Source organism: Emydura macquarii, unplaced genomic scaffold (genome assembly GCF_026122565.2).
Source record: "Emydura macquarii macquarii isolate MOO-44397 ecotype Brisbane River unplaced genomic scaffold, CSIRO-AGI_Emac_v2 contig_2636, whole genome shotgun sequence".
Taxonomy (NCBI): Eukaryota; Metazoa; Chordata; order Testudines; family Chelidae; genus Emydura; species Emydura macquarii.
Genome location: NW_027132773.1, coordinates 33,902,508 through 33,926,348, shown reverse-complemented (window position 1 = coordinate 33,926,348; position 23,841 = coordinate 33,902,508). Strand labels below are relative to the sequence as shown.

The window sequence follows — 23,841 nt, the reverse complement described above, 5'->3', positions numbered from 1 at the left end:
TCTGACCCCCGCAACCTATATTTGCTTAATAGGTAAATACTTTATAGACTATGGAAAGGAGTTACTCTAGGACTCTCATCACTTTCAAATTCACATCTCTGATGTGTCAATAGTCTTGTGGACATATTAAAAGGACTTTGCCCAGTATACAAATGATGTGCCTTCTAAGACTTCACATCTGTTTTGGACAGACCAGTCTTTTAACTGAGGTACTATACTGGGAGAGCAAGGATTGTTTCAGGCTACTGGCCAATCCCTCTGCTGGACTCTTTTCCTCCAGTCTGTGCTCCCACTATGATCTAACATTTTGTTGGAATGTAAGGCTGAGAAAGGATAGAGCAAGCAGTGTATCATTACTGAGGATGACAGCAAGTACAAGGCAGGTAAAAGAAAACTGACTGGATAGCAAAGAAGGCTAACTTGTATTATTAGGCACCCTGCATGGGAAGTGTGGGGCTCCCATCATGACTGGAGATTTTGAAGGGCTCTGGTTCTATTTTCCTGAGGATAGGGAGGATGCACAGGCTTCTGTATGATATAAAGAGGAGTGGGCCAGCAAGTCTGCTCTGCTCCAGTCTCTTGATAAACAGCAAATACACTTTCCTTCAGCTTTGTGAGGTTAAGCTGCATCCTGTTCAAAAGAAGCTTTTGAAATGTCAAATGCTTTTCTGCCTCAAACAATTGAATCTGTGTTAAGAATTAAACTGAGCCCCTACAAAAATCAACCCCTTCCCCCAAGAAAATGCCTTGTATGTAATGGGTGGATTTTTCTTATTTTAAGTTTAGCCTGGATACAAACTGGAATGGCAAAGCATTTAAACCTCAGATCTTATATTATACTTTAAAATGCAGGTTAAAAAATTAAGACATTAGCTATAGGGATGTTGTGGATGGTAACTAACTTACACCTCTGTCTTTGATGGAAGACTGAGTTCACAAATTCTGCAAAAGCTAATATGGTATACAAACGATTCCATTTATAGCCAACTCTTAGTTATATATTTTTCTCAGTTCCATTTTTTTCAGTGCTAATTCTTCATGAAAGTGTTCTTTTAAAAATAATGGTTGAGACATTTACCCTTCTCCTGCTCCTGAAAAAACAAGAAAGTCTTTTTTGTTTCTCTAGAATTCTGTATGGGTCAGATAGCAGTGGCGGTTTTTTAGATGGATTTGATGACTGCCCGCACAGAGTGAATGTAGGTCACTGCTTCTCTTGAATACTCTTAATTTTGGTGAGTTCTTCAATTTCAGTTGGTCGTCTTAGATTTCTTCAGTAAATCCTATGCAGTATCTGTCTATGCAAGTCCGTGAGTAATACTTTGGCAGTGTGCTGGCCTCAAAGCTACTAATTTCTTGCTATGATTTGAAAGTCTCTTTACATATCTGATCTCGGCTATTCAGTGCAGTTGTATATCTTTTGATTAGATGGGGCAGCAAGTCCTGAGAGTAAATTCATACACACACTCTCGAATAGACTTAATAAAAAATCAGAAAGTCCAAATAAAACAAACAAGTCCTTTGCAGGTCATCGTAAGCAAGTTACTACGTGGTGGGAAAGGTCACCACCAATTATCAGCCATTAGAAACAGGCTCTGCCTGTTGTCATACTTGAAAATAAGTACTTCTTTGAAAGCTAAGCTTTATTACAGTTTTCCTTCTGTAAATAACTGTTTAACCAGAAAGCACTTGAAAAATTATTACAAGCACTCATCGTAATTAGAATGTTTATCTGTATTCGGGCATACTGCAAGTGTTTTTAAAATAATCTTTGGTATATCGTTTTCTTTTGTTTCTTGCAGGGACTCCGACCGTCATGTTAAGGTAAAGCAGAAAAGAGCAGTGCTGAACATGCTAAAGAGGTTAGACAAAATAAGGTTCAGAGGTCACAAGAGAGATGAGTTCCTTGATTTAGCAGAGTCTCCAAATGCTTCAGACACTGAATGTGGAGATGAAATTCCAGTGAAAATACCTCGAACGTCACTCAGAGAGAATGATGAACTAAGAGACCCTGTAAGTATTCAATCTGGCTATATTTTTAAAGTTATTATCAGACTAAAAGAAATAATGGAACATGGTAGCTGTTAATGCTACCCTCCTGTTTTTGTTTTTATTTTTTTTGAAGAAATATTCAGGATTAAGAAAGCAAATAAAAGGGTTCACAGTTTTTAATATGTTCATATTTTTGAACATTTCAGTTCTTTTTGTTTGTGGACTTTAAGCCTATTTATTTTAATAGTCCACTGCTATCTATGTCATGGAAGTGTAAAGTTAAATATGTGGTGGTTCTTTAGTCATGCTGTCTACTCTTGCTTCCCCTGGCTTTTGTGGTTTGATAGACTTGTGAATGCAGTTAGCACAGGAAAGGATGGCCAGTGAAACTTAGCAACACCAACTTGGATTTTTAGGGGCAGCAGAATGTTAATCAAGACGCCCTCAACGAACTAACATAATGTTGGAGATTTCTGTGAATATTATATGTCCCTTAATTTACCTGCTTGATATTATTCTTTCTAACTGCATGGAGTTAAATCACAGGAGATATTAGGGGAAAACAAGTGAAACCTAGACACAGTAAGATATCTCTAGAAAGAACACCAGCAGAACAATGGAGGGGGCAGTTAATTGGGAGATACTCATCTGCCTTTTTCCCAGGCCCGAGCCTAGCATCAAAGAGGACTAAACCATTTAAAGACCCCTGTCTATTGAGAAACAGGTGAGCAGGCAGCAATGCTGGAGGTGAGCCTGACAGACTCAGCCACGAACTTATGGCCGACCCTGGGCTTCTTCCTCCCCGAAACCACCGGCACCTGCCTCCTTCGGGTGGTGTGGTAGTCCTACAAGGCCGTCCTCGTGCACAGGTGGTAGCTCTGGCAACTCCATTGGTTCCTCCACAGAGGGAAGTTCTTCCAGGTCCTCTGGCCCCCAGGCTGCGGGCAGGGCCAGTAGGTTCTCCAGGTCCCAGGCTCTGTACTGCTCAGGTGGGCCCTCCGCCGGCTCCCAGGCAGCGGGGTAAGACCGGGTCGCTGGCCTGGGCTTAGCTGGGAGATCAGGGGGAGAGCGTCCTTCTCTCTCAGCCGTTCTCTCGACTGGGCTTGCAGGCCTGGGTTTTAAAGGCGTGGCTCTGCCCCCCTGCTTCCGGTCAGGTGGTGTCCCTAGGGCTTCTAAAGGCCTGGACCCGCCCACCTGCTTCCGGTCAGGGGTTTTCCTTTGGGGCTCTACCAGCCAGGGTGGGTCTGGCTCCCCCTCAGAGTCCTTCTCAGAGGGGGACCACCCCTCCCAGCTACAGGCCTGGAACTCACCCCCCTTCTAGTAAGAAATATGATGTGTTATCTTTATTGACCAGTTGTGGACTGTTTGTTCTTATGTTTTATCTGAAATTTGACATCTCAAGTAGCATGGTGCTCTCTAAGTACTTTCTAGGACACTAATTCAGTATTGGTGTACTAACTCATACACACCCAGTTCTTGCTGCACCTACATGTCCAGTGGTCATATCTACTCTATCCCATTTACTTAAAGGCTGCTGGTAACCATTTGTTAAACCAGGTTAGCTTGATCAGTGCAAGACACACGTATTTTTGTATTTTTCATGCAATGTTGATGAAATATAATAGCTGTTGAATTAATCAACACACTACCTGACTTTTAAGTAACCAGATCCTATCAGATGTCATGCTATTTCTTCAGAGCATGTCAATTAATTCAGACAGGAATTTGGGCTATGGATTTTTTTCCAAAGTTTTGTGCAAGGATTTAATTCTGTGTGCCCCATTAAATTACATGGAAATAAACAGCTAACTAGCTATGATTGCTTTGGGCAGGAAAAGTTCACCAGAAAGGATATCTTTCTTTCTATATAGGGAATTGCATCATTCTGCATAGACAGTTGAGAATATATCTCTTCCCATTAGACTTTCTAGACTGAAAAGCAGTTTGGTATGTGCTTATGTTCAGCAGCCCCATGTTCTCAGAAATGGCACTTTGCTGTATTTGGTCTATTCAAGAGAGTGTTTCTTTCCAGACTGATTATATAAATGCAAGCAAGCTACTCTGATTTTCCTTCTAGGGTTTAGCAGAGTTTCTGGTTAAAAAATAAAAGCCTTTTGTTTCTGGCCTTGCTAATGACTAATATGGAATTCTGAACTGCACCTAAGCTGGCAGTGATATTGGAGCAAGATGAGAATGTCTGTAGTGTTTGTCATGGGTGACAAATAATCAGATTTAACAGAGAGGAAAGAAAGCTTTGTGCTTCAAGGTACCAGGCTGTATAATGGGGATAAAATAATTCTCTATCTCATAGGGTTGTCCAGGGTAAATACATTATTTAGTTTGAAACACCAATACTACAGTGATAGGGGCTGTGCATAAGTGGTGATATCATTCTGGTGGAAACCTAACCACTAATCAGAATGTAGGTTCTGCCATGAAAACTCTTATTAGCTGATGGTGGCGTGTGCACATGCGTAAGAGAGAAATGGTGCCTGCTTTTAAGGACAATGGCTGTAAATTGAAGGGATTAGTTACCAAATGTGGATATCTGATGCCCGAAAACTTCAGACGTTATTGCAATATTAGTACTTCTGTCCCAAGATTAGTGTTTTTTCTAAGGCTAAATGTTTGGAATCTGCATGAATCTTTTTAAATCAGTACCCAAAACTCAAGTAAATCTGAATAGCTTGGTTCAGGATCTCGCTATCATGGGATTCCCCACCCCTACCCCCGAGAGCTACTAACTAGGTAAAACAATGTACAATATGCTCTCCTCATGGTATTTTCAGGAACAGCGATAATGTACAGTGCAATGTAGACATTACAGTGTCGGAAGGGGTTCTTCCATCGCTGTAGTAAATCCACCTCTCCAAGAGGTAATAGCTAGGTTGATGGAAGAATTCTCCCATCAACTTAGTGTTGTCTACACTAGGGAGTAGATCAGCTTAACTACATCTGTCAGGAATATGAATTTTTCACAGCACTGAGCCATGTGGCTGGATCAACCTAACTCTCTAGTGTAGACCAGGTCTTAGTCTTAATTTCTTCACTTTCCTGTATATTTTTTCCTGCTTTTGATGCTTCCCTTGACGGCATCAAAAGACAAGACAGAGTGCAAAACTGTTCTAGGCCATCACCCATGCTGTTTCAGCCAAGCAGAACTGAGAAAAATGGAGTACAAGTTTGATTTCTTATGAAATTAGTCTGAGCACATACTCCAGGGAGTACTTGGCAATGCTTTGGGCCCCACATTTCCATCCCTTAATGTATAAATGAACTCTTCTTGCCAATAGTGGCAGTTCCACAGTGTATCAAATGCAGTATAGTTAAAAGGGCTAACTGGCAGTTCTCTTAGATAAATAACTTGCTGAGGGGACTGTTGCTCTGCGTCTTAATTTCCTTTTTAACACTCATTTTTGTGTTTGTATGAGATCAAATTGATGGCTTTGTAGATTATTGCATCTTGTCTATAAAACTATAAAATTGGTGCAGCATAGGCAGTGTCACCTCTGTATTGTGCCATGAACATGAATGGAATGGAGCAAAAGGGAGTTCAGTCTCTTCCTTTCGGTTCTTGCCTTGTGAATTTGCCAACAAGAAAGCCAATTTAGGGCAGGCTTTGTGATGTGGACACTTGCCCACTACGAACTGGACTAAGGCCACCAATTATCTCTACGCAGCCCACTAAATCATTGTTAGATGGTGACTTTCAGTCACTACTTACCTATGTTGGGTTTCAACCAGTGACCTAGTGCTCAGTCCTGTAAATGACAGAGCATAATTCCCTCTACTGTGAGTACTTGCTTCAGTTCGGACTACTTACTTGTAAATGTTGAAAAGATGGGGCCCCAGAAGTGAAAAACTCCAGGCCCACTAAAATCCCTTGAGCCATCAGTTGCACAGCAACTCATGTGTTTTAAGATATTTTGGACTAAAACTTGACTCAAGCTGTTTGTAGAGAGGACTATATTTTCTTATATAATTAGGGTTGGAGATGCAGGTGAAAACTCTGAGTCCAGAAGGGGGTTCGAGCAGATGATGGAGCAAAGGAATGAGGAGGCTGAAGGGAAAAACCCAGATCTACAGATGGAAGCAGGACCAACGAACTCTGAGGGGAGAATGCTGGGTGAGGAAAGAGGCCAGTGGAAGCATGTGACTGAGAACCCGGCAGAGGAAAAGACAGGCTATTGAAGGAGAAATAAAGCTCAGAAAACAGGTTTTCAGAGTTGGAAAATGAAGAAGGGACACAGCAGGTAGTTGCTGAAGGTGGGAGGGCAAGGAAGTAGAGAAGAGCAGTTAGTCCTATATGAAGAATGGATGAGCCAATACCACCAAATAAGAGCCCCAGGAGAATACAGGAACGGTTGCAGAGGATTGCAAAGGAGAATAGTAGATGAGATGGTTTGTAGCCAGAAAGAACGGGATAGGCTGGAGAATTGCACCGTTACCAGGAAAAGGCAGGTCTACATGATTGGGGACTCCCTGCTGAGAAGAAAAAACAGGCCTGTAACCAGAGCTCAGAAGGGTGTGCTGTCTGCTGGTTGCTAAGTTACGGGATGTGGACCTGAGGCCGAAGAGGATCCTAACAGGAGTGGGAAAAAATCCTGATTGTCCTTCATGTGGGTACAAATGATATATCTATATTCTTGCTGGAACGTATCAAAGGAGACTGTGCCAGACTGGGGAAGACTCTTAAGGAAATAGAGGCTCAGGTGATCTTTAGTGGGATTCTGCCTGTCGCTAGAGGAGGACAACAAAGATGTGACAAGATTCTGATGATCAACAGATGGCTCAGGCAGTGGTGCTATAAGGAGGGCTTTGGGATGTATGGTCACTGGGAGGCATTCATGGACAGAGGACTGTTCTCTTGGGATGGCCTTCGACTGAATAGGGAGGGAAATGCACTTCTACGATGGAGCCTGGCAGAACTGATTGAGAGCTTTAAACTAGGGAACTGGGGGAGATGGTTGGGAGATGCCTGGGTAATCTCCATGCCTGATTTTAGCATTGAGAGGGAGGAAAATAAAGTGAGAAAGGGCACAGCAGTGGGGAGCAGAATGGACATTAAGAGGAAGGATAGTGTAGATACCAGTCTAATGGAGATATTGGCAATAGAATGACTGTGCCAAATCAGGTAAGGAACATGTGCGAAGCTAAACAGCAAAACTTAAGATGTTTGTACACCAATGTGAGGAGCCTGGGTAACAAAATGGAGGTGCTAGAGCTACTGGTAGAGGAAGTGAAACCAGATATTATAGGGATAACAGAAACATGGTGGAATAGTAGTCACGACTGGTGTACAAGTATTGAAGGGTATGTGCTGTTTAGGAAAGACAGATATAAAGGCAAAGGTGGTGCAGTAGCATTATATATCAATGATGAGGTAGACTGTAAAGAAATTAAAAGTGATGGAATTGATAAGATGGAGTTTGGGTAAAAATCACCAAATAGTTACTGAACCAACAAGAGGAGATGCCATTTCAGATTTGGTATTGGTGAGTAGTGAGAACCTCATAGAAGAACTGGTTGTAGGGGACAAACTTGGTTCGAGTGAACATGAGCTAATTCAATTCAAATGAAATGGAAGGATAAACAAAAACAGATCTGTGACTAGGGTCTTTGACTTCAAAAGGGCTAACTTAAAAATTAAGGGAATTAGTTGGGGAAGTGGACTGGACTGAAGAACTCATGGATCTAAAGGCAGAGGAGGCTTGGAATTACTTCAAGACAAAGTTGCAGGAATTATCGGAAGCCTGCATCCCAAGGAAGGGGAAAAAATTCATAGGCAAGACTTGTAGACTAAGCTGGATGAACAAGCATCTCAGACAGGTGATTAAGAGAAAGTAGAAAGCCTATAAGGAGTGGAAGATGGGAGGGATCAGCAGGGAAAGCTACCTCTTGGAGGTCAGAACATGTGGGGATAAAGTGAGAAAGGCCAAAAGCCAAGTAGAATTGGACCTTGGAAAGGGAATTAAAACCAATAGTAAAAGGGTCTATAGCCATATAAATAGGAAGAAAACAAAGAAGGAAGAAATGGGACCACTAACCATTGAGGATGGGGTGGAGATTAAGGATAATCTAGGCATGGTTGAATATCTAAACAAATACTTTGCCTCCGTTTTTAAGGAGACCAATTTTGAACTTGGGGATAGTGGTAGGGTGGCTAATGGGAATGAGGATATGGAGGTAGAAATTACTACATCCGAGGCAGAAGCCAAACTCAAACAGTTTAATGGGACTAAATCGGGGGGGGGAACGGATAATCTCCATCCAAGACTATTAAAGGAACTAGCACCTGAAATTGCAAGCCCATTAGCAAGGATTAGCAAGGAGAGTCCAGCGGAGGGCAACAAAAATGATTAGGGGGCTGGAGCACAGGACTTATGAGGAGAGGCTGAGGGAACTGGGCTTGTTTAGTCTGCAAAAGAGAAGAGTGAGGGGGATTTGATAGCGGCCTTTAACTACCTGAAAGGGGGTTCTAGGGAGGATGGGGCTAGGCTGTTCTCGGTGGTGGCAGATGACAGAACAAGGAGCAACGGTCTCAAGTTGCAGGGAGGGAGGTCTAGGTTGGACATTAGGAAAAAGTTTTTTACTAGGAGGGTGGTGAAGCACTGGAATGGGTTACCTAGGGAGGTGGTGGAATCTCCATCCTTAGAGGTTTTTAAGCTGCGGCTTGACAAAGCCCTGGTTGGGATGATATAGCAGAGGTTAGTCCTGCTTTGAGCAGGGGGTTGGACTAGATGACCTCCTGAGGTCCCTTCCAACTCTAATATTCTATGATTCTATGGATTTGTAATGAATCTGTAAACTCAGGGGCTGTACCCTATGACTGGATAATTGCTGACATTTTGATTTTTAAGAAAGGGGAAAAAAGCAATCCAGGTAACTACAGGCCTGTTAATTTGACCTCAGTAGTATGCAAGGTCTTTGAAAAATTTTTGAAAGAGAAAGTAGTTAAGGACACCGAGGTTAATGGTAATTGGGACAAAATACAACATGGTTTTACAAAAGGTAGATCGTGCCAGACCAACCTGATCTCCTTTTTTTGAGAAGATAAGATTTTTTGGATAAAGGGAATGCAATAGATCTAATTTACCTAGATTTCAGAAAGGCATTTGTTATGGTTCCACATGAGGAATTATTAGTTACATTAAAAGAGATGGGGATTAATATGAAAATTGAAAGGTGGATAAGGAACTGGTTAAAGGGGAGACTACAAGGGTCATACTGAAAGGTGAACTCTCAGGCTGGAGGGTGGTTACTAGTGGAGTTCCTCAGGGATCAGTCTTGGGTCTAATCTTATTTAAACTTTTTATTGCTGATCTTGGCACAAAAAGTGGGAATGTGCTAATAATGTGCCCATGACAAAGTTAGGCGGTATTGCTATTACAGAGAAGGATCGGGATATCATACAGGAAGATCTGGATGACCTTGTAAACTGGAATAATAGAAATAGAATGAAATTTAATAGTGGAAAGTGCAAGATCATGCATTCAGGGACTAATAAGAATTTTTGCTATAAACTGGGGACGCGTCAGTTGGAAGTGACGGAAGAGGAGAAGGACCTGGGCGTATTGGTTGATCACAGGATGACTATGAGCCTCCAATGTGATGTGGCTGTGAAAAAAGCTAATGTGGTCCTTGGATGCATCAGGCGAGGTTTTTCCAATAGAAATAGGGAGGTGTTAGTACCATTATACAAGGGGCTGGTGAGACCTCGTTTGGAATACTGTGTGCCGTTCTCGTCTCCCATGTTTAAGAAAGATGAATTCAAACTGGAACAGGTGCAGAGAGAGGCTAATAGGACAATCCACGGAATGGAAAACCTGCCTTAAGAGAAGAGACTCAGAGCTTGGCTTGTTTAGCCTAACCAAAAGAAGGCTGAGCGGAGATATGATTGCTTTCTGTAAATACATCAGAGGGATAAATACCAGGGAGAGAGGGGAATTATTTAAGTTCAGCGCCAATGTGGACACAAGAACTAATGGATATAAACTGGCCATCAGGAAGTTTAGACTTGAAATTAGATGCAAGTTTCTAACTATCAGAGGAGTGAAGTTCTGGAATAGCTTTCCAAGGGGAGCAGTGGGGGCAAAAAACCTACCTGGCTTCAAAACTGGGCTTGATAAATTTATGGAGGGGATGGTATGATGGAACAGCCTAGTTTGGCAATTGACTGTGATCTTTGACTTCTGGTGGTAGATATGCCAATAGCCTGTGAAAGGATGTTAGATGGGGTGGATTCTAAGTTATTACAGAGAATTCTTTTTTGGGTGTCTGGCTGGTGATTCTTGTCCACATGCTCAGGGTTTAACTGATCACCATATTTAGGGTCGGGAAGGAATTTTCCCCCAGGGCAGATTGACAAAGGCTTTGGGGATTTTTCGCCTTCCTCTGTAGCATGGGGCACAGCTCTCTTGCTGATGGATTTTCTGTACCTTAAAGTCTTTAAACCATGATTTGAGGACTTGAATAACTCAGTCATACGTCAGGGGTCTATTACAGGAATGGGTGAGTGAGGTTCTGTGGCCTGCGTTGTGCAAGAGGTCAGACTAGATGATCATATTGGTCCATTCTGACCTTAGAGTCTATGAGTCTATTAGATCATCTAGTCTGACTGCTTGTACATCCCAGGCCATTAGATTTTACCTGTTGTCCCTGTATTGAGCCCAATTATATGAGTCTGGATAAGCACATCTTCCAGAAATGCATGCTGTGTTGATTTAAAGACCTCAAGAGACAGTCCACCACTTCTCTTGGTAGTATGTTCAATTGGTAAATCATCTTCTCTGTTAATTTTTTGTCTTTATTTCTAATTTCAATTTGTCTTTCACTGCTAAGTTAAAGAGCCCTTTAGTACCCAGTATTTTCTTCCTGTGAAAATACTTGTACACTGCAATCAGGGTGGATTAAAAATCAATTAAAAAAATTATTAAAAATCTTTTAAAAAGTAAACCAATTTAAAATTAAATTTGAAATGACAACTTATTTTAAGGTCTAAACTTACTATAATCTATTAAAAGAGTTTAATTGTAATAAAAATTATATTCAAGAAGTTAAAGTTTACTGGCAAAGTTTTAAAGAAAGCCTGACCACTGAACTGGTAGAAATCACTGGCTAAATACTTGGAACCAGAATTTGAAGTGCTACACCAGCTTTTTACAGAAGTAGCATCTTCTGTAAGTGAAAAGAAAATATTTTCTTAATTTCATTCAGGTCATTTCAAAGACTAGTTCATTCAAATAGGTGGTTGAAAAAGAAGGAAACTTGTTTTCTCTTCTAATCATAAATAAAAATAAGGTGTGAAGATGTAAAATCTCAAATGATATGGTGACCAGACATAATAGGATCAATGCATTGACTGCAGATAATACTTCCTTTGCTTAATCAGTTTTAAATGCAAAATATGTTTTGATAAACTTTACTTATGTATCCAGCATATTTAAAGTAGTTTTAACTAATGAAAAATAATTGTAAAATGCTGTTTCTGTGCATTTTTAATTGAATTCCAATTTCCGTTCAAATTCAGCTTTGTAATAAAAATAAAAAATTCATCATCAGATAAATAAGAAATGGTGATAAAAGTAAAACTTAAGAATCTAAATATATGTGTTGCAAGGTGTATAAGTGCTTAAATAAATGTGTAGATACAGCGTATGCCCCTGGTTAATAATAAGTATCAAATTTAGTATGAAGGCTATATTTAGTTGCAAATGAACATGTTATAATGCAGGGGTTGGCAATCTTTGGGAAGGAGCGTGCCAAGTCTCTCCCCCGCCCCTCTCCCACGTGCTGTGGGCCCAGTGCCCTGGCCAGTGACTTACTGGGTGTTTGGCAGCAGTGCCGGCGGCGGGGTGTGTGTGTGTCTGCGGGCCATTTTCTGCTCTCCCCATTTCCCTCTCCTGCTGCAGGGATGGTGGGGAGTGGAAGTGAGAGGGGGGAAGGCTGCCTGGCCTCTGCACGCCCAGGGTCCCCAGAAGGGAGGAGCGGCCGCTACGCGGCCCTGCTTGGGGCCAGGAGTGGCATGTCTCTGGCCAGTAGGGCACTGCCGGGTCCTGGCCCACTTGGGAGAGGGGCGGGGCTGGAAGGGGGAGCTGCCGCCATGTGGCCCTGCTTCGGACCGGGAACGGTGCAATATGCTGCTCAAAATCATCATGCGTGCCACCTTTGGCACACATGCCACAGGTTACCAACCCCTGTTATAATGGATACCAATCAGTGAGAATCAACCTGTCTTTAGGAAAATAGATTCAAATCAGTTATTTAAATACAAGTGATGATAAATATCACTAATTTAAATCGGTCCAGTTGTAGCCCAGTTACCTCTGTCATCTTTTTTATAAGCTGAATAGATTGAGCTCTTTACATTTCTCAATATAAGGTATTTTCTCCAGCCCTTGAATAATTTTTGTGGCTCTTCTCTGCACTCTTATGTTTCAACATCCTTTTTAGGAAGTGGACACCGGAACTGTATGCAGTATTCCAGTATCTGTCTTACTAATGCTGTACATGGAGGTAAATACTTCACTACTCCCCTGTTTATATATCCAAGGGTCATTCATATTAGTCCTTTTTGCTGTCTCATACTCTGACTCATGTTGTTTTGTCCTAAATCATTTGCCTTAATCACATCACAATCACAATTAATCATTTGCCCTAAATCATTTGTCACTGCTTTCCAAGATACAGTTTCTCGTTCTGTAGGTATGGCATGCATTCCCTATTCCTATATGCACAATATAACTTTGCATTGGGCTGTATTAAAATGCATTAAATCATTGCTGTTGCTGATTGGTTTGTTAAGATGCAACATGTTCTAGTGGCTAGGGCTTTGGACTGGTAACAGCAGACTTGCTTTTTATTCCTCAGCTCTGCCAATTACTTGCTGTGACCTTGGTCAGTGTCTTGACTTCTGTCCCTTAGCTTTTCCTAACTATGAAGTAAGATGGTAATTCTTATTCACCTTTGTAAAGCTCTTTGTGTCCAAAGGATGGAGAACATTTTACGGAGCTAAGTGCTATTTAATTGGATTCATTAATATTTGTGTGCAAAGGAATTGTGGATAGTTGGTTTGTTGTTAGTTTGTATAGTCTCTTGGAAAAACCAAGGTTCTGTGCAAAACTTAAGGGCCTGCATTAAACTGACAAAGTGAGGACAGCAAATTAATGCTGGTACTTTGTCTTTAACTGGATACTCTCTTGCATGTTATCTGAAAACACCTACCATGAAAGTAAGTAAGTAGTGTTACTTACCAGCTACCCCCCTACCTGACTCCTAGGATTAAATCTGACTGAGTTATTGTAATGTACAAGATGTGCTAAAAATTAGTTGCTCAGCATCATTTTGGCATTTCCTTACTTTTGTCGATTTAAATCGAATCTTTAAAATTAGTGTCACCAAATTATTTCTACGGTGCTCTGAAGATGCAAAGCACCGTATGAATGCTACTATTTCTGTAAAATATCTTGTAGTATTTAATATCTAAACTAGAATAGTATTAGATATTGGGTTGTATGGCATGCAAGTGGATCCTCAGTTTTAACTTTTTGGTGCTCTTCATACTCTGGAAATAATTCAGAATTCTGAGTATTTATCCAGAGAGTTTTACCAATTTACACACTTCCTTTAACTTTTCTCTTGTTTTAACACCTCATCCCCAGAGCCCTTTGTCCCAGACACACTATCCTTCCAGTCAGACGTCCTGGACAGTACTTGACTCCCTTTATAAATAAGGCCACTCTTTTGGTGGCCAAATAATTTACCTTGAAACGACATGTAGTATTGATATGTGGCCACCTCAGTCCTCTCACATGCTGTTGCCTTGGAAATGGGAGATTGACTTCGTGTCAGTATCTAAGGAGATACTTGTTCTATGTGTAAGTAGATTAGTTTACAGTGCCATTTGGTAAGCCCCACCTGACACTATCTTCTTATCCCAAACCAGTCCTTTTTGTCTGTGATTTTCTTCGTTCTCCTTGGCTAAGTGCTTAGATAGCAGCTGCAGACTCAGATGTCCAGATGCTCATTTTTGCATATAGTATTTTGATTGAACTGAACTTTCTGTATTTTTAAGTCCTTTAGATTTATGCTTCCTAAAAAGTGTATCATATACTGCAGGCATGTTTGACATAGTGCAAAAGTACATGCCAAGAAAAAACGCCACATGCCTGAGCTGTGCCATTTACCATAAACTAAACCATCAAGCCAGGCAAATTACAACTAAAGTCACCCTCCTTCACCAACAGTGCACAATATCCACCATATTAAGATATATTTATAATAAATAAGAGGCACTGTTGTACAATAGATAAAGCCCAGGATTGGAATGAGGTGCACTGGTCAGTGACGATACTGGCCAACATCTTGATATGTCTTTTATCTTTTCTTTAAATAAGAGGCTTTGGATGTTAGATGTGAATGAGTAAAAAATGAGACATTGGAGGAATATAGCTTTGAGTAAAGCTGTTGCCCTTAAACAGTCTATTGCTTCTGATATTTTTAATGCAATGGATTGCCAACTATCATGCTCATGCTGTAAACTGGCTTTGTGACTGAGTGGTGTAAATATCCTCCATACTTAACAAGCAGAAGACAGAGTTTTTAGTCTGAGGAGTTTGCAGTTTGAATTTGAATACAGACTGAAGCTGAGAGATGATATTTACTGTGAAGGTCCAAACTGCAGATGCTTTTATACACACTAACCTTTAATTCCTGAGTTGGCGAGTTCCTGCTGAAACCACAGAACTTTGATGGTGATTTGAGGTAAGGGTGTCACCATCCTCCTTCCCCTCCCCCACTTCCGTTGTTCAGCCTTCACTCTCTTGTCTCTTGTGATGATGTCATTTCACTAGTTGTCCAGTTTTGTCATAGAGTCTTAGATCTTTTCTTCACTACAAAATCTAATTGTGTTAGAATGTTAACTAACTTGATGCTCCCTACAACTCTATATACAGGAATACTTTGTGGTCAGTATCGTATCAACTAGTCCTAGTTTTGTCCAGGCTAGAGGAACTGAACTGCTGCTAATGTGAGAAATTAGCAGAAAACTATTCTTTGTGGAAATCTTTCCAGGCTTTCTCTGCACATCACAAAAGTTCTACTTCCCTCCTCCACTTCCTTTCTAAGTGAGCTCGTTTCCTGTGTTTAGCCTCACTGGCAAACCTTGCCAACTCCTTTGTATTCTGAATTACTAGTAGCTTTGCTTCCCCCTTCCTGGTCACCCCCAGGCATTTGGGGATGTATTACATATTTGATATTAATCCTGTTCTGAGATTTACTTGTTTTTAAACTAAGAAAATGTAATTCCGTGGTGGCGTCTGGAATCATGTGGAATTGACTTTGGTAGAGAGATTGAAGAGGTGGAGACTGGGTTGTAGCTCATTGAAAGCAGTGTCCTTAGAGATTTCCTGATATGGTTCTGCTGGCCAGTGAATATTTCTGCTCAATATGGCATCCTATGCAGTTTGAGATGTGACATGCTGTGGCAAAGTTTCTTAAACAACTCTGTATTATCTCTTCTACGTTGGGAGTTGAGAATCTGTCACTTGTAAGTGCTTGATGCCAACTGCATAACTTATAGCTGAAGTGACTGACTTGCCAGCAACAAGGGAAAAAATAGCATGTTAATGCTTACCTTTGGGTGGTCTCATAGACCACCTGTCCTATTTTATACTATATGAGGCCAAAAGGGAATAGTTGTGCACTGTATAGAATAATGTATTGCCTAACAGTTAAATGTACACCTCTGTGCAACAGCTTTCCTTCCTGACTGTTTACAAAGTGTATTTTGGGGAACATAGGTAATGGTGCTGTTCATGATTAGCAGTTCTGCATCATCTGTCTTTTTATCTATAGTGGGGGGTTACAGATGTCACTGTAGTAATGCCACCTCCCCAGGCAACAGTAGCTAGGTTGAATGCTTTCGTCAACCTCGCTGCATTTACCCCAGGATGTTAGGTTGGCATGGCTGGGGTGTGGCTTTTTCACACCACTGAGCACGGTAGCTATGTTGACCTAAGTCTTAAGTGTAGACCAGGCCTGAGTTTCTTCAAATGTTCTACAAATAACAGCAAATGAAGCTTTGCAACAGCTTTGTAAGTGTACTAGAACAGTGTTTCTCAATCTTTTAAGTAGCAAGTACCCCCTAACTTCTGAAAATTTTAATAAGTACCCCAACACTCAATTTTCCACGGGATTTTGTATTTACAGACTGATATGAGCCATATGTTGGAAAAAGGGGCTGAGTATATAAGGCTGTGATATGACAGATGTCAGATCTAGTGGGTGTAGAATTATCACCTTTACACCAGGGGTGCACAACTCAAGTATGTACCTGGGCTAGAGGTGATGTTGGCCAAAGCTAGGAGGCTTTGAGCAGCATGCCAATGCTGGGGAATATAAAACGCTGCACCAAATTTTTTGCCATAGATTTGAGAGGAGGAAGGGGTGAGGGAGAGATAGGGAAGGAGGGTAACTGGTAAAATCTGGGGCTGTCATAGTTGTCAATTTCACTGTTCAGCTAGAGCAGTGAAATTGACAAGTTTTCTGGACACTGGGCTTTGAGCCAGGGAGGGGAGCTGCCACCTGGGCAAGTTGTAGGCGGCTGCCGCCTGGCTGTCAGCCCAGGAGATGGGTGACTGCCACCCAGCTGGGACAGAGGAGGCTTCCATTCTGGCTGGGACCCAGGGATATGGGGAGGCAGCTGCTGCCCATCTTCAAGCTGGGGCACTGAAGGCTGTCCCTCCGCTCGGAGCCGGGGCGCAGGTGGCTGCCGCCCAGCTCAAGAGACATAGGAGGGTGCCACCAGGCTCCCACTTGGGAGCTGGCTTCCCAAGTAGTCGGCAACTGCCAGCTGCCTCCCCTTCACTCTGTTTTTCCCTGGGTATCCCCTGCCTGTCTCTTGCATACCCGCAGGAGTACGCGTACCACAGGTTGAGAAACTATGTACTAGATGACCCAGCTTTACAGATGAGGAAACTGAGATGTGGGGATGCTAATTACTTGTCGCATTCACCTTACAGAGTTAGCCAATAAGCTAGTTTTCAACAATGATTTGAAAGAGGGTGGATTGATTTAAATCAGTGATTTTAAATCACCAATTTTAATCATGATTTAAATCAGCAAGCATTTGATTTGTAAATCATAGATTTTAATCATGTTTTGCCTTTGTACTGTATAGTTATTTTCTGAAAGATATGTCGATTCTCATTGGTTAGTAAGAATTAAAACATTTTAAAAATAAATGTAGCTTTTAATCTAAATTCGGAGCTTCTTTTGGCTAGCCAGGAGGCTACACGGTATCTGCACACATCTACAGTTGCTTAAATAACTTAACTTACATTTATTGAGGTTTTTAATTTTTACATTTTTATTAGAAAATGGTGAATGATGCATTTCTTATTTACTGGATTGATATTTTACTTAAGACTTGTGTCAAGCTCTAGTAATACTTAAAATCAGTTAATGCTTAAAAACAACAATTTACTTTTATTTTTCTAATTGAATAAAAGCTACCTTAAAGTTCTTGGATACATAAGGAAATTTTTTTTGCATTTAAAACTAATTGATTTACTAAATAAAGGAAGCGTTATCTGTAGTTTAGTGTACTGAACTGATGGTTTCTGGTAACCATATCTTTCAAGAGCTTAGAACTAGTAAATCTGATCCTTTTACACCTAGTTTTAATGGATAAATTGGAAGAGGAAAACAAGCTTGCCTACTTTTTAAACTTCCAGGTGAGGTTTCTTAACTTTGAATGAAGTAATCATCGAACTGAACTGTTTAATTAACTGAATTGAAGAAAATAGTCTCTCTGAACCTGCAGAAGAGGTTACTGCTGTCAAAATCTGGTTTAGGGCTTTCGTAAGCTCTAGTACTTAGTGAGTGACTTCCACCAGCTCAGTTGTCTGACTTTCTTTAAAACTTGGCAGAAAACATGTACTGTTTAATATTTTTTGTGTATAAATTATTTTAATAGATTACAGTAAGTTTAGGCCTTAACATAGGTTGTCAATTTCTAATTTAATTTTAGGTTTATTTTTTAAATAATAAACCTTTTATTTAATTGAACTAAAAATAAAATCCTGTTTTGTTTTTTATAAATCGATTTTTATCAACCCAGGTTTGAAACCATGTCAGAATAGAATCTGTTATATCACAGTTCATCAGTGTGAGATTCAAGTTCTGCATCTGTATAACTCTAGTTTAAGAAAACATGTACGTGTAATAAAATGGTACCGTTATGGTTCTCAGGGAAACTGAGAATCACATTTCATGAAAAACACCTGCTCAACAAAATGTCTCTTCAGTGAATGGATGCAGAGGCTCTTTCTCTTCCCTCTCATATACTGAATCAGTCTTTTGTCTCTCTTCAGAGACAGGGCGATCCCGTCTGTTATGTTTCTTTTTACCTTCAAGTGGCTTTGATTGTTTACAGTTGGTTTTCCATTGACTGTTCTTCTTTGAGTGCTTGCTCATGTCGACTCTATTCTAGGTGCGTGTGCACCTTCATGCATGGTTACCGGAATTTTTTTCCCTTTAGTAGTATCCATAGGGCTGGTTCTGGCACCCCCTGGAATCCCACGCACATGCCACGGTATATTAGGCGCCCTTCAGTTCCTTCTTTCCTCCACTGACGGTTACTGGAACTGCATTTTGCTTGCAACTGCAAGTGCCTCTTAGATTTTTGTGTTTAAGTGTTCCCTTAAGTAATTGTTAATTGAGTAGTTAATGTGTTTTGTTAGTCAGTAGTTGTAGGTAGCTCAGTAGTTAAGGTTTAGTCCCCTTAGGAATCTCCGCCCAGCAGTGGGGCATGCCCCGCTCTCCAGGTTTCAAGCCTTGTGGCAAACCCTTCCTGCTTAGCGACCCCCATGACAGTTGCCTGAAGTTTCTGGGGGAGTCACACAGGAAGGACAAGTGCTGAATCTGTAAGGCATTCAGACCACGGACACAGAAGGAGCGAGAAGTGTGTCTAAAGGCCTTACTGATGGAGGCTACCTAAGACAGCCTCTGAGCTGTCCTGCTCTCTGTTGGTGCTGAGCAGCGTGTCCCTCCAGCACGGTACTGGTCGTCGTCTTTACCGTTGAAGAAGAAGCAGAAGAAATGATGATCGGAGAAGGATCGCTTCCCTGTGCCAAAGAAGACCAAGGACGTGGGGTTGAGCGCAGGACCACCTTAGGTCCAGCAGACCGAGCAGACTCAACAGGAGCAGAGCTCGGCGCCTAGGGCCCTGAGCCCTCCGAGATAGCCACCTCCGACTCCAGGGAGCAGAAGAGGGCCTCTGCAGCTTGTGGTGCCGTCAATGCCAGAGGCATTTTAAGTGACAAGGGACTTGAAGGCCCTGTCCTTGCCCCCAACACCTATACCCCAGATGGAGCTGACAAAAGAGAAGGCACCAGCGTCGAAGGAAAAGCCCCAATGGGACTCTCCCCTCTCCCCCCCCAATGGCTGCATTGCTCTCCGGAGCCCTGATGTGCCTCCCCACGAGCCAAGTCACTGCGGGAAAAGCCTCTTCCTTTGAGGCACTGATCCCTGAGGATGCATTCCCGGTCACCAGGAAGATCACCGGAGACAGAGTGCCGATACCAGAGGCGCTCAGTGGCGTCGGCTCAGCACCACTTCGGTCACTAGCACCGAAGGCCTCACACTCGGCAGGATGGCACTGATCCCACTCCGGGTCTAGCAGATGTTCACCCTCGGGGAGTCGGCACCGATTGTGATCCCTGGCATCGACGAGTTTGCCTGTGCATTCACGATGCAGGACCTGGTCAGCGATGTCTGGACGCTTGCCCAGGGATAATTGGTGCCATCATTGATCCCTGACACCAAGACACTCACTTGCGATGCAGCGTCGATCCTGCTTCTCTTCCCACCGGAGACCTTCTCTGGCATGGACACCAGGGAGCGATACCACCGGTTGCTGACATCACGCGCCCCGTCATCGAAGCGGCGTTCGTTGGAGCACCAGGGGGCTCGGGAGGCCAGACACCGCTCCCACTCTCCATGGCACTGCCCTGTGGGAAAGGGGTCAAGCACAGCCCATCACTGGTCGTCGGGAAGTGAGTCCTGTTCCTTGGGAGAGGACAGAGCCTCAGCTAGCCATTCTGGTCAACACCATTGACCTGGGGTTCAGAAGCAAGGTCTCTGTCCAACCACTCCTATTTGGCGTCAGGGTCAATGGCCGGCTCAATGGCCATACTAGAATCCCTGGGGGTTCCCGATGGCCCCAGGATCTTATTCCTTCAGCTGATCGGGGAAACAATCCACAGCCCCAGCGCCCCCAGTAGAGATTTACAGTTTCGCTTCGGAGACTGAGTCGGACCCGCTGGAAGGGACATTTACAGCGGTCCCCCCTGCAGTAACAAGAGACACCACCACCTTCTGCGCCAGGGCAATCATTGTCCTCATCCCCAGATGAGGCTGTCACAACGGGGCCATCAGCTCCCCAGATGACTTCTGAGCCCACCAAGATCTTAAAGGGGTGACCTAAAACTTGGGGTTGGAAGCAGAGGAACTTAAGGAGACATTGGACAACCTCTTCGATGTGCTGGTAGTGGCGGCACTGGCCCCGGTCGCCCTGCCAGTTCATGAAGGAGTGGGTGGTCACTTGGACAGGGTGGTCACTGTGCCTGGTCAAGTCCTAGCATCCCTGAGTTGGTGGTTAGGCCCCCGGTTGGTGATGGAAGGGATGCCCTTTGCAGATCTAGTCCCCTGGGTTACCCTCGTATCGGACGCTTTGGATCTGGGGTGCGGGGCGCATATCAGCTCCAGTCACAGTACCCAAGGAACCTGGTCAAAGGAGGACTGCAGGTTGCACATAAATATCAGGGAGCTCTGGGCGGTTTGTTTGGCATGCGAGGTGTTCCTTCCTTACTTGAGAGGGAAGATAGCCCAGGTCCTGACGGACAACACTGCCGGGATGTATTATATCAACAGGCAGGAGGGAAGCTGCCCAGACCTGTGTCAGGAGGCAGTGTGTATGTGGGATCTAGCAGTAGGTCATGATGTTCACCTTGTTGCTTCACACCTCTTGGGTATCAAGAATGCCACAGTGGACCACCTCAGCAGGTCCTTCTTACCCTGCCACGAATGGTCGCTCCACCCGACAATAGCCGACATGATCTTCCAGAAGTGGAGGTTTCCCCAAGTGGACCTCTTTGTCTCTAAGTTAACAGGAAGTGCTGCCACATTTGCTCCGTTTGCGGGCTCGATGAAGGAGCACCATCAGATGCTTTTCTCCTTCCATGGTCAGGGCAGCTGATGTATGCCTTCCCACTTGTTCCACTGATTCACAGAGTCCTGTTAAAAATCGAGAGACAAGGCGAATGTCATCCTTAAAGCACTCGCATGGCCCTGGCAACATTGGTTCACAATGCTACTGGAGCTGTTGGTTGTCCCCACCCCTACTCCGCCCGAAGTTGCACAACCTCCTTTCCCTGGACCAGGAACGATTCCTGCACCTGGATCTGAACTTTCAGCATGGAGGCTGAGTGGCTGAGCCCAGAGGAGCAGGCTTGTTCATCTCAGGTGTAGACGATACTAATGATCAGCAGGAAACTTTCCACCAGGGCATCATATCTAGCCAAATGGAAGAGGTTTACATGCTGGGCCGCATCCCAGGGAGTTGTGCCCCATCAGGCATCAGTTCAGATGGTGTTGGACTTACCTGCTGGGTCCTTCAGGGCCTGGCTACTGCCTTGTTGAAGGTGCATCTAACAGCTATTTCAGCCTTGCACCCACCGATTCAAGGGAGGTCAGGCCATGGTCATTTTCCCCCAGGCCATGGCGGCTAGGTTCCTGAAGAGTATAGAGAGAGACTACCCCCAGGTTAGGGATCCATTACCTCCCTGGGATCCGAATTTGGTCCTCTCCAGGCTCACGGGGCCAACGTTTGAGTCCTTGGCAACCCATCCCCTCTTGTTGTGGTCATGGAAGATGGTCTTTCTAGTTGCCATTACCTCGGCTAGGAAGGTATCTGAAATTAGGGCACATACCTCAGAGCTGCCTTACACAGTCTTTTGTAAGGACGAGGTCCAGCTGAGGCCCCATTCAGCCTTTTTGCCCAAGGTAGTGTCCCAATTTCATTTCAACCAGGATATCTTCCTACTTGTCTTCTTTCTTGCAGCCACATGTTTCGAAGGAAGAGCGGAGATGGCACATGCTGGACATTGCAAAGAGCTCTGGCGTTTTACATTGAAAGGACAAAGCCTTTCCATAAGTCCACACAGCTTTTCATGGCGATAGTTGACAGAATGAAGGGCCTATCTGTCTCTACTCAGTGGATCTCCTCTTGGATAACCTCCTGCATTAGGTTCTGCTACGAGCAGGCGAAGGTTCCTCTTCCAGGAAGCATCACAGCCCATTCAACCATAGCACAGGCCTCTTCTGCAGCATTCCTGGCACAAGTGCCCATTCAAGACATATGCAAAGCTGCTCTATGGTCATCGGTGGTCACCTTTGCGTCCCACTACGCCATTGTTCAACAGGCATGGGACGATGCCAGCTTTAGCAGAGCGGTGCTGCAAATAGCTCATCGGTGAACTCCAAACCCACTTCCAAGGTACTGCTTGTGAGTCACCTAGAATGTAATTGATATGAGCAAGCACTTGAAGAAGAAAAGGTGGTTACTCACCTTGTAACTGTTGTTCGAGATGTGTTGCTCATGTCCATTCCATAGTCTGCTCCCATCCCTGCTGTCAGAGTTGATGACAAGAAGGAACTGAGGGGGCATAGGGCCGGCGGTGCCTAATATACCCCAGTATGTGCACAGGACTCCAGGGGGTGCCGGAGCCAGCCCTACAGATACTGCTAAAGGGAAAAAAATTCCAGTAACTGCACAGGGGCGCACATACACCTGGAATGGACATGAGCAACACATCTTGAAGGACAGTTGCAAGATGAGTAACAGTCTTTTCTAGGATGGGGCAAGGGTAGTCAATTGACCGATACATTACATAATCAGCTAGCCAGGAAGGGGTGACAATTCCCTCCTGCTTGAAAGGATCATCACTGAGACATGATTCCCTGGATTACTGACCCAAGACCATAAGGGTATAATTTTTAGTATAGTTACATTATTCCTTAAACGTTATCTGTACACACATCTCACAATAATTATGTGTATTGATAAGTTACAAGCTTTCAGTAATGACTTTACAAGCTACCCTTTGTAGATAAATACCATGAAACAGTCTATTAGTTGTAGAGAATTTCAGGTTTGAGATAGGACTTGATTGTAGAGAACAGTGAACCTTTTTTGCTAGTTGGCACCAGTGGGCTTCTGTGTCACAGGTATGTTGACAGGATACTTAATTAAAAAGTGTAAATCATTCCTAACAGTGGGAAATAATGTGCATACTTTGTATGTTATGAATAAATCACTAAGCTGCTTTTAAAACCATTGGATGGGGTACAAAAGAACATTTTAAAAACTAAATACTTATAATTGTTCTTTAAACATTCAAATTGTTGTAAATTAGGCCTGTAAAGCAATTACTCGTGCGATTAAAAAAACGTTGCAATTAATTGTGCGATCAATTGTGCTGTTAAACAATAGAATACCATTTATTTAAATATTTTTGGATGTTTTCTACATTTTCAAAAATATTTATTTCAATTTCAAAACTACACAGTGTTCAGTGTTCATTTTATATTTAGTTTTGATTACAAATATTTGCACTGTAAAAAAGAAATAAGAAATAGTATTTCAGTTCACCTCACAAGTACTGTGGTGCAATCTCTTGATCATGAAAGTCAAACTTACAAATGTAGAATAATGTAAAAAAATAATTGCACTCAAAAACAAAACAATGTAAAACTTTAGAGCCTACAAGTCCACTCAGTCCTACTTCTTGT

At 42.9% G+C, this 23,841-nt stretch overlaps 1 protein-coding gene across 2 annotated transcripts in view; it reads left to right on the top strand.

The window, feature by feature from the left end:
* Positions 1-23,841, top strand: part of GRAMD4 (GRAM domain containing 4) — a 147,626-nt gene that overhangs the window by 38,201 nt on the left and 85,584 nt on the right. The window contains exons 2-3 of one of the 2 annotated variants that reach the window (XM_067564397.1): positions 1,800-2,010; positions 12,442-12,504. In XM_067564397.1, the coding sequence (XP_067420498.1) occupies positions 1,800-2,010; positions 12,442-12,504 (274 nt within the window). The remainder of the gene's footprint in view (positions 1-1,799; positions 2,011-12,441; positions 12,505-23,841) is intronic. The other variant, XM_067564398.1, reaches the window with a different exon arrangement.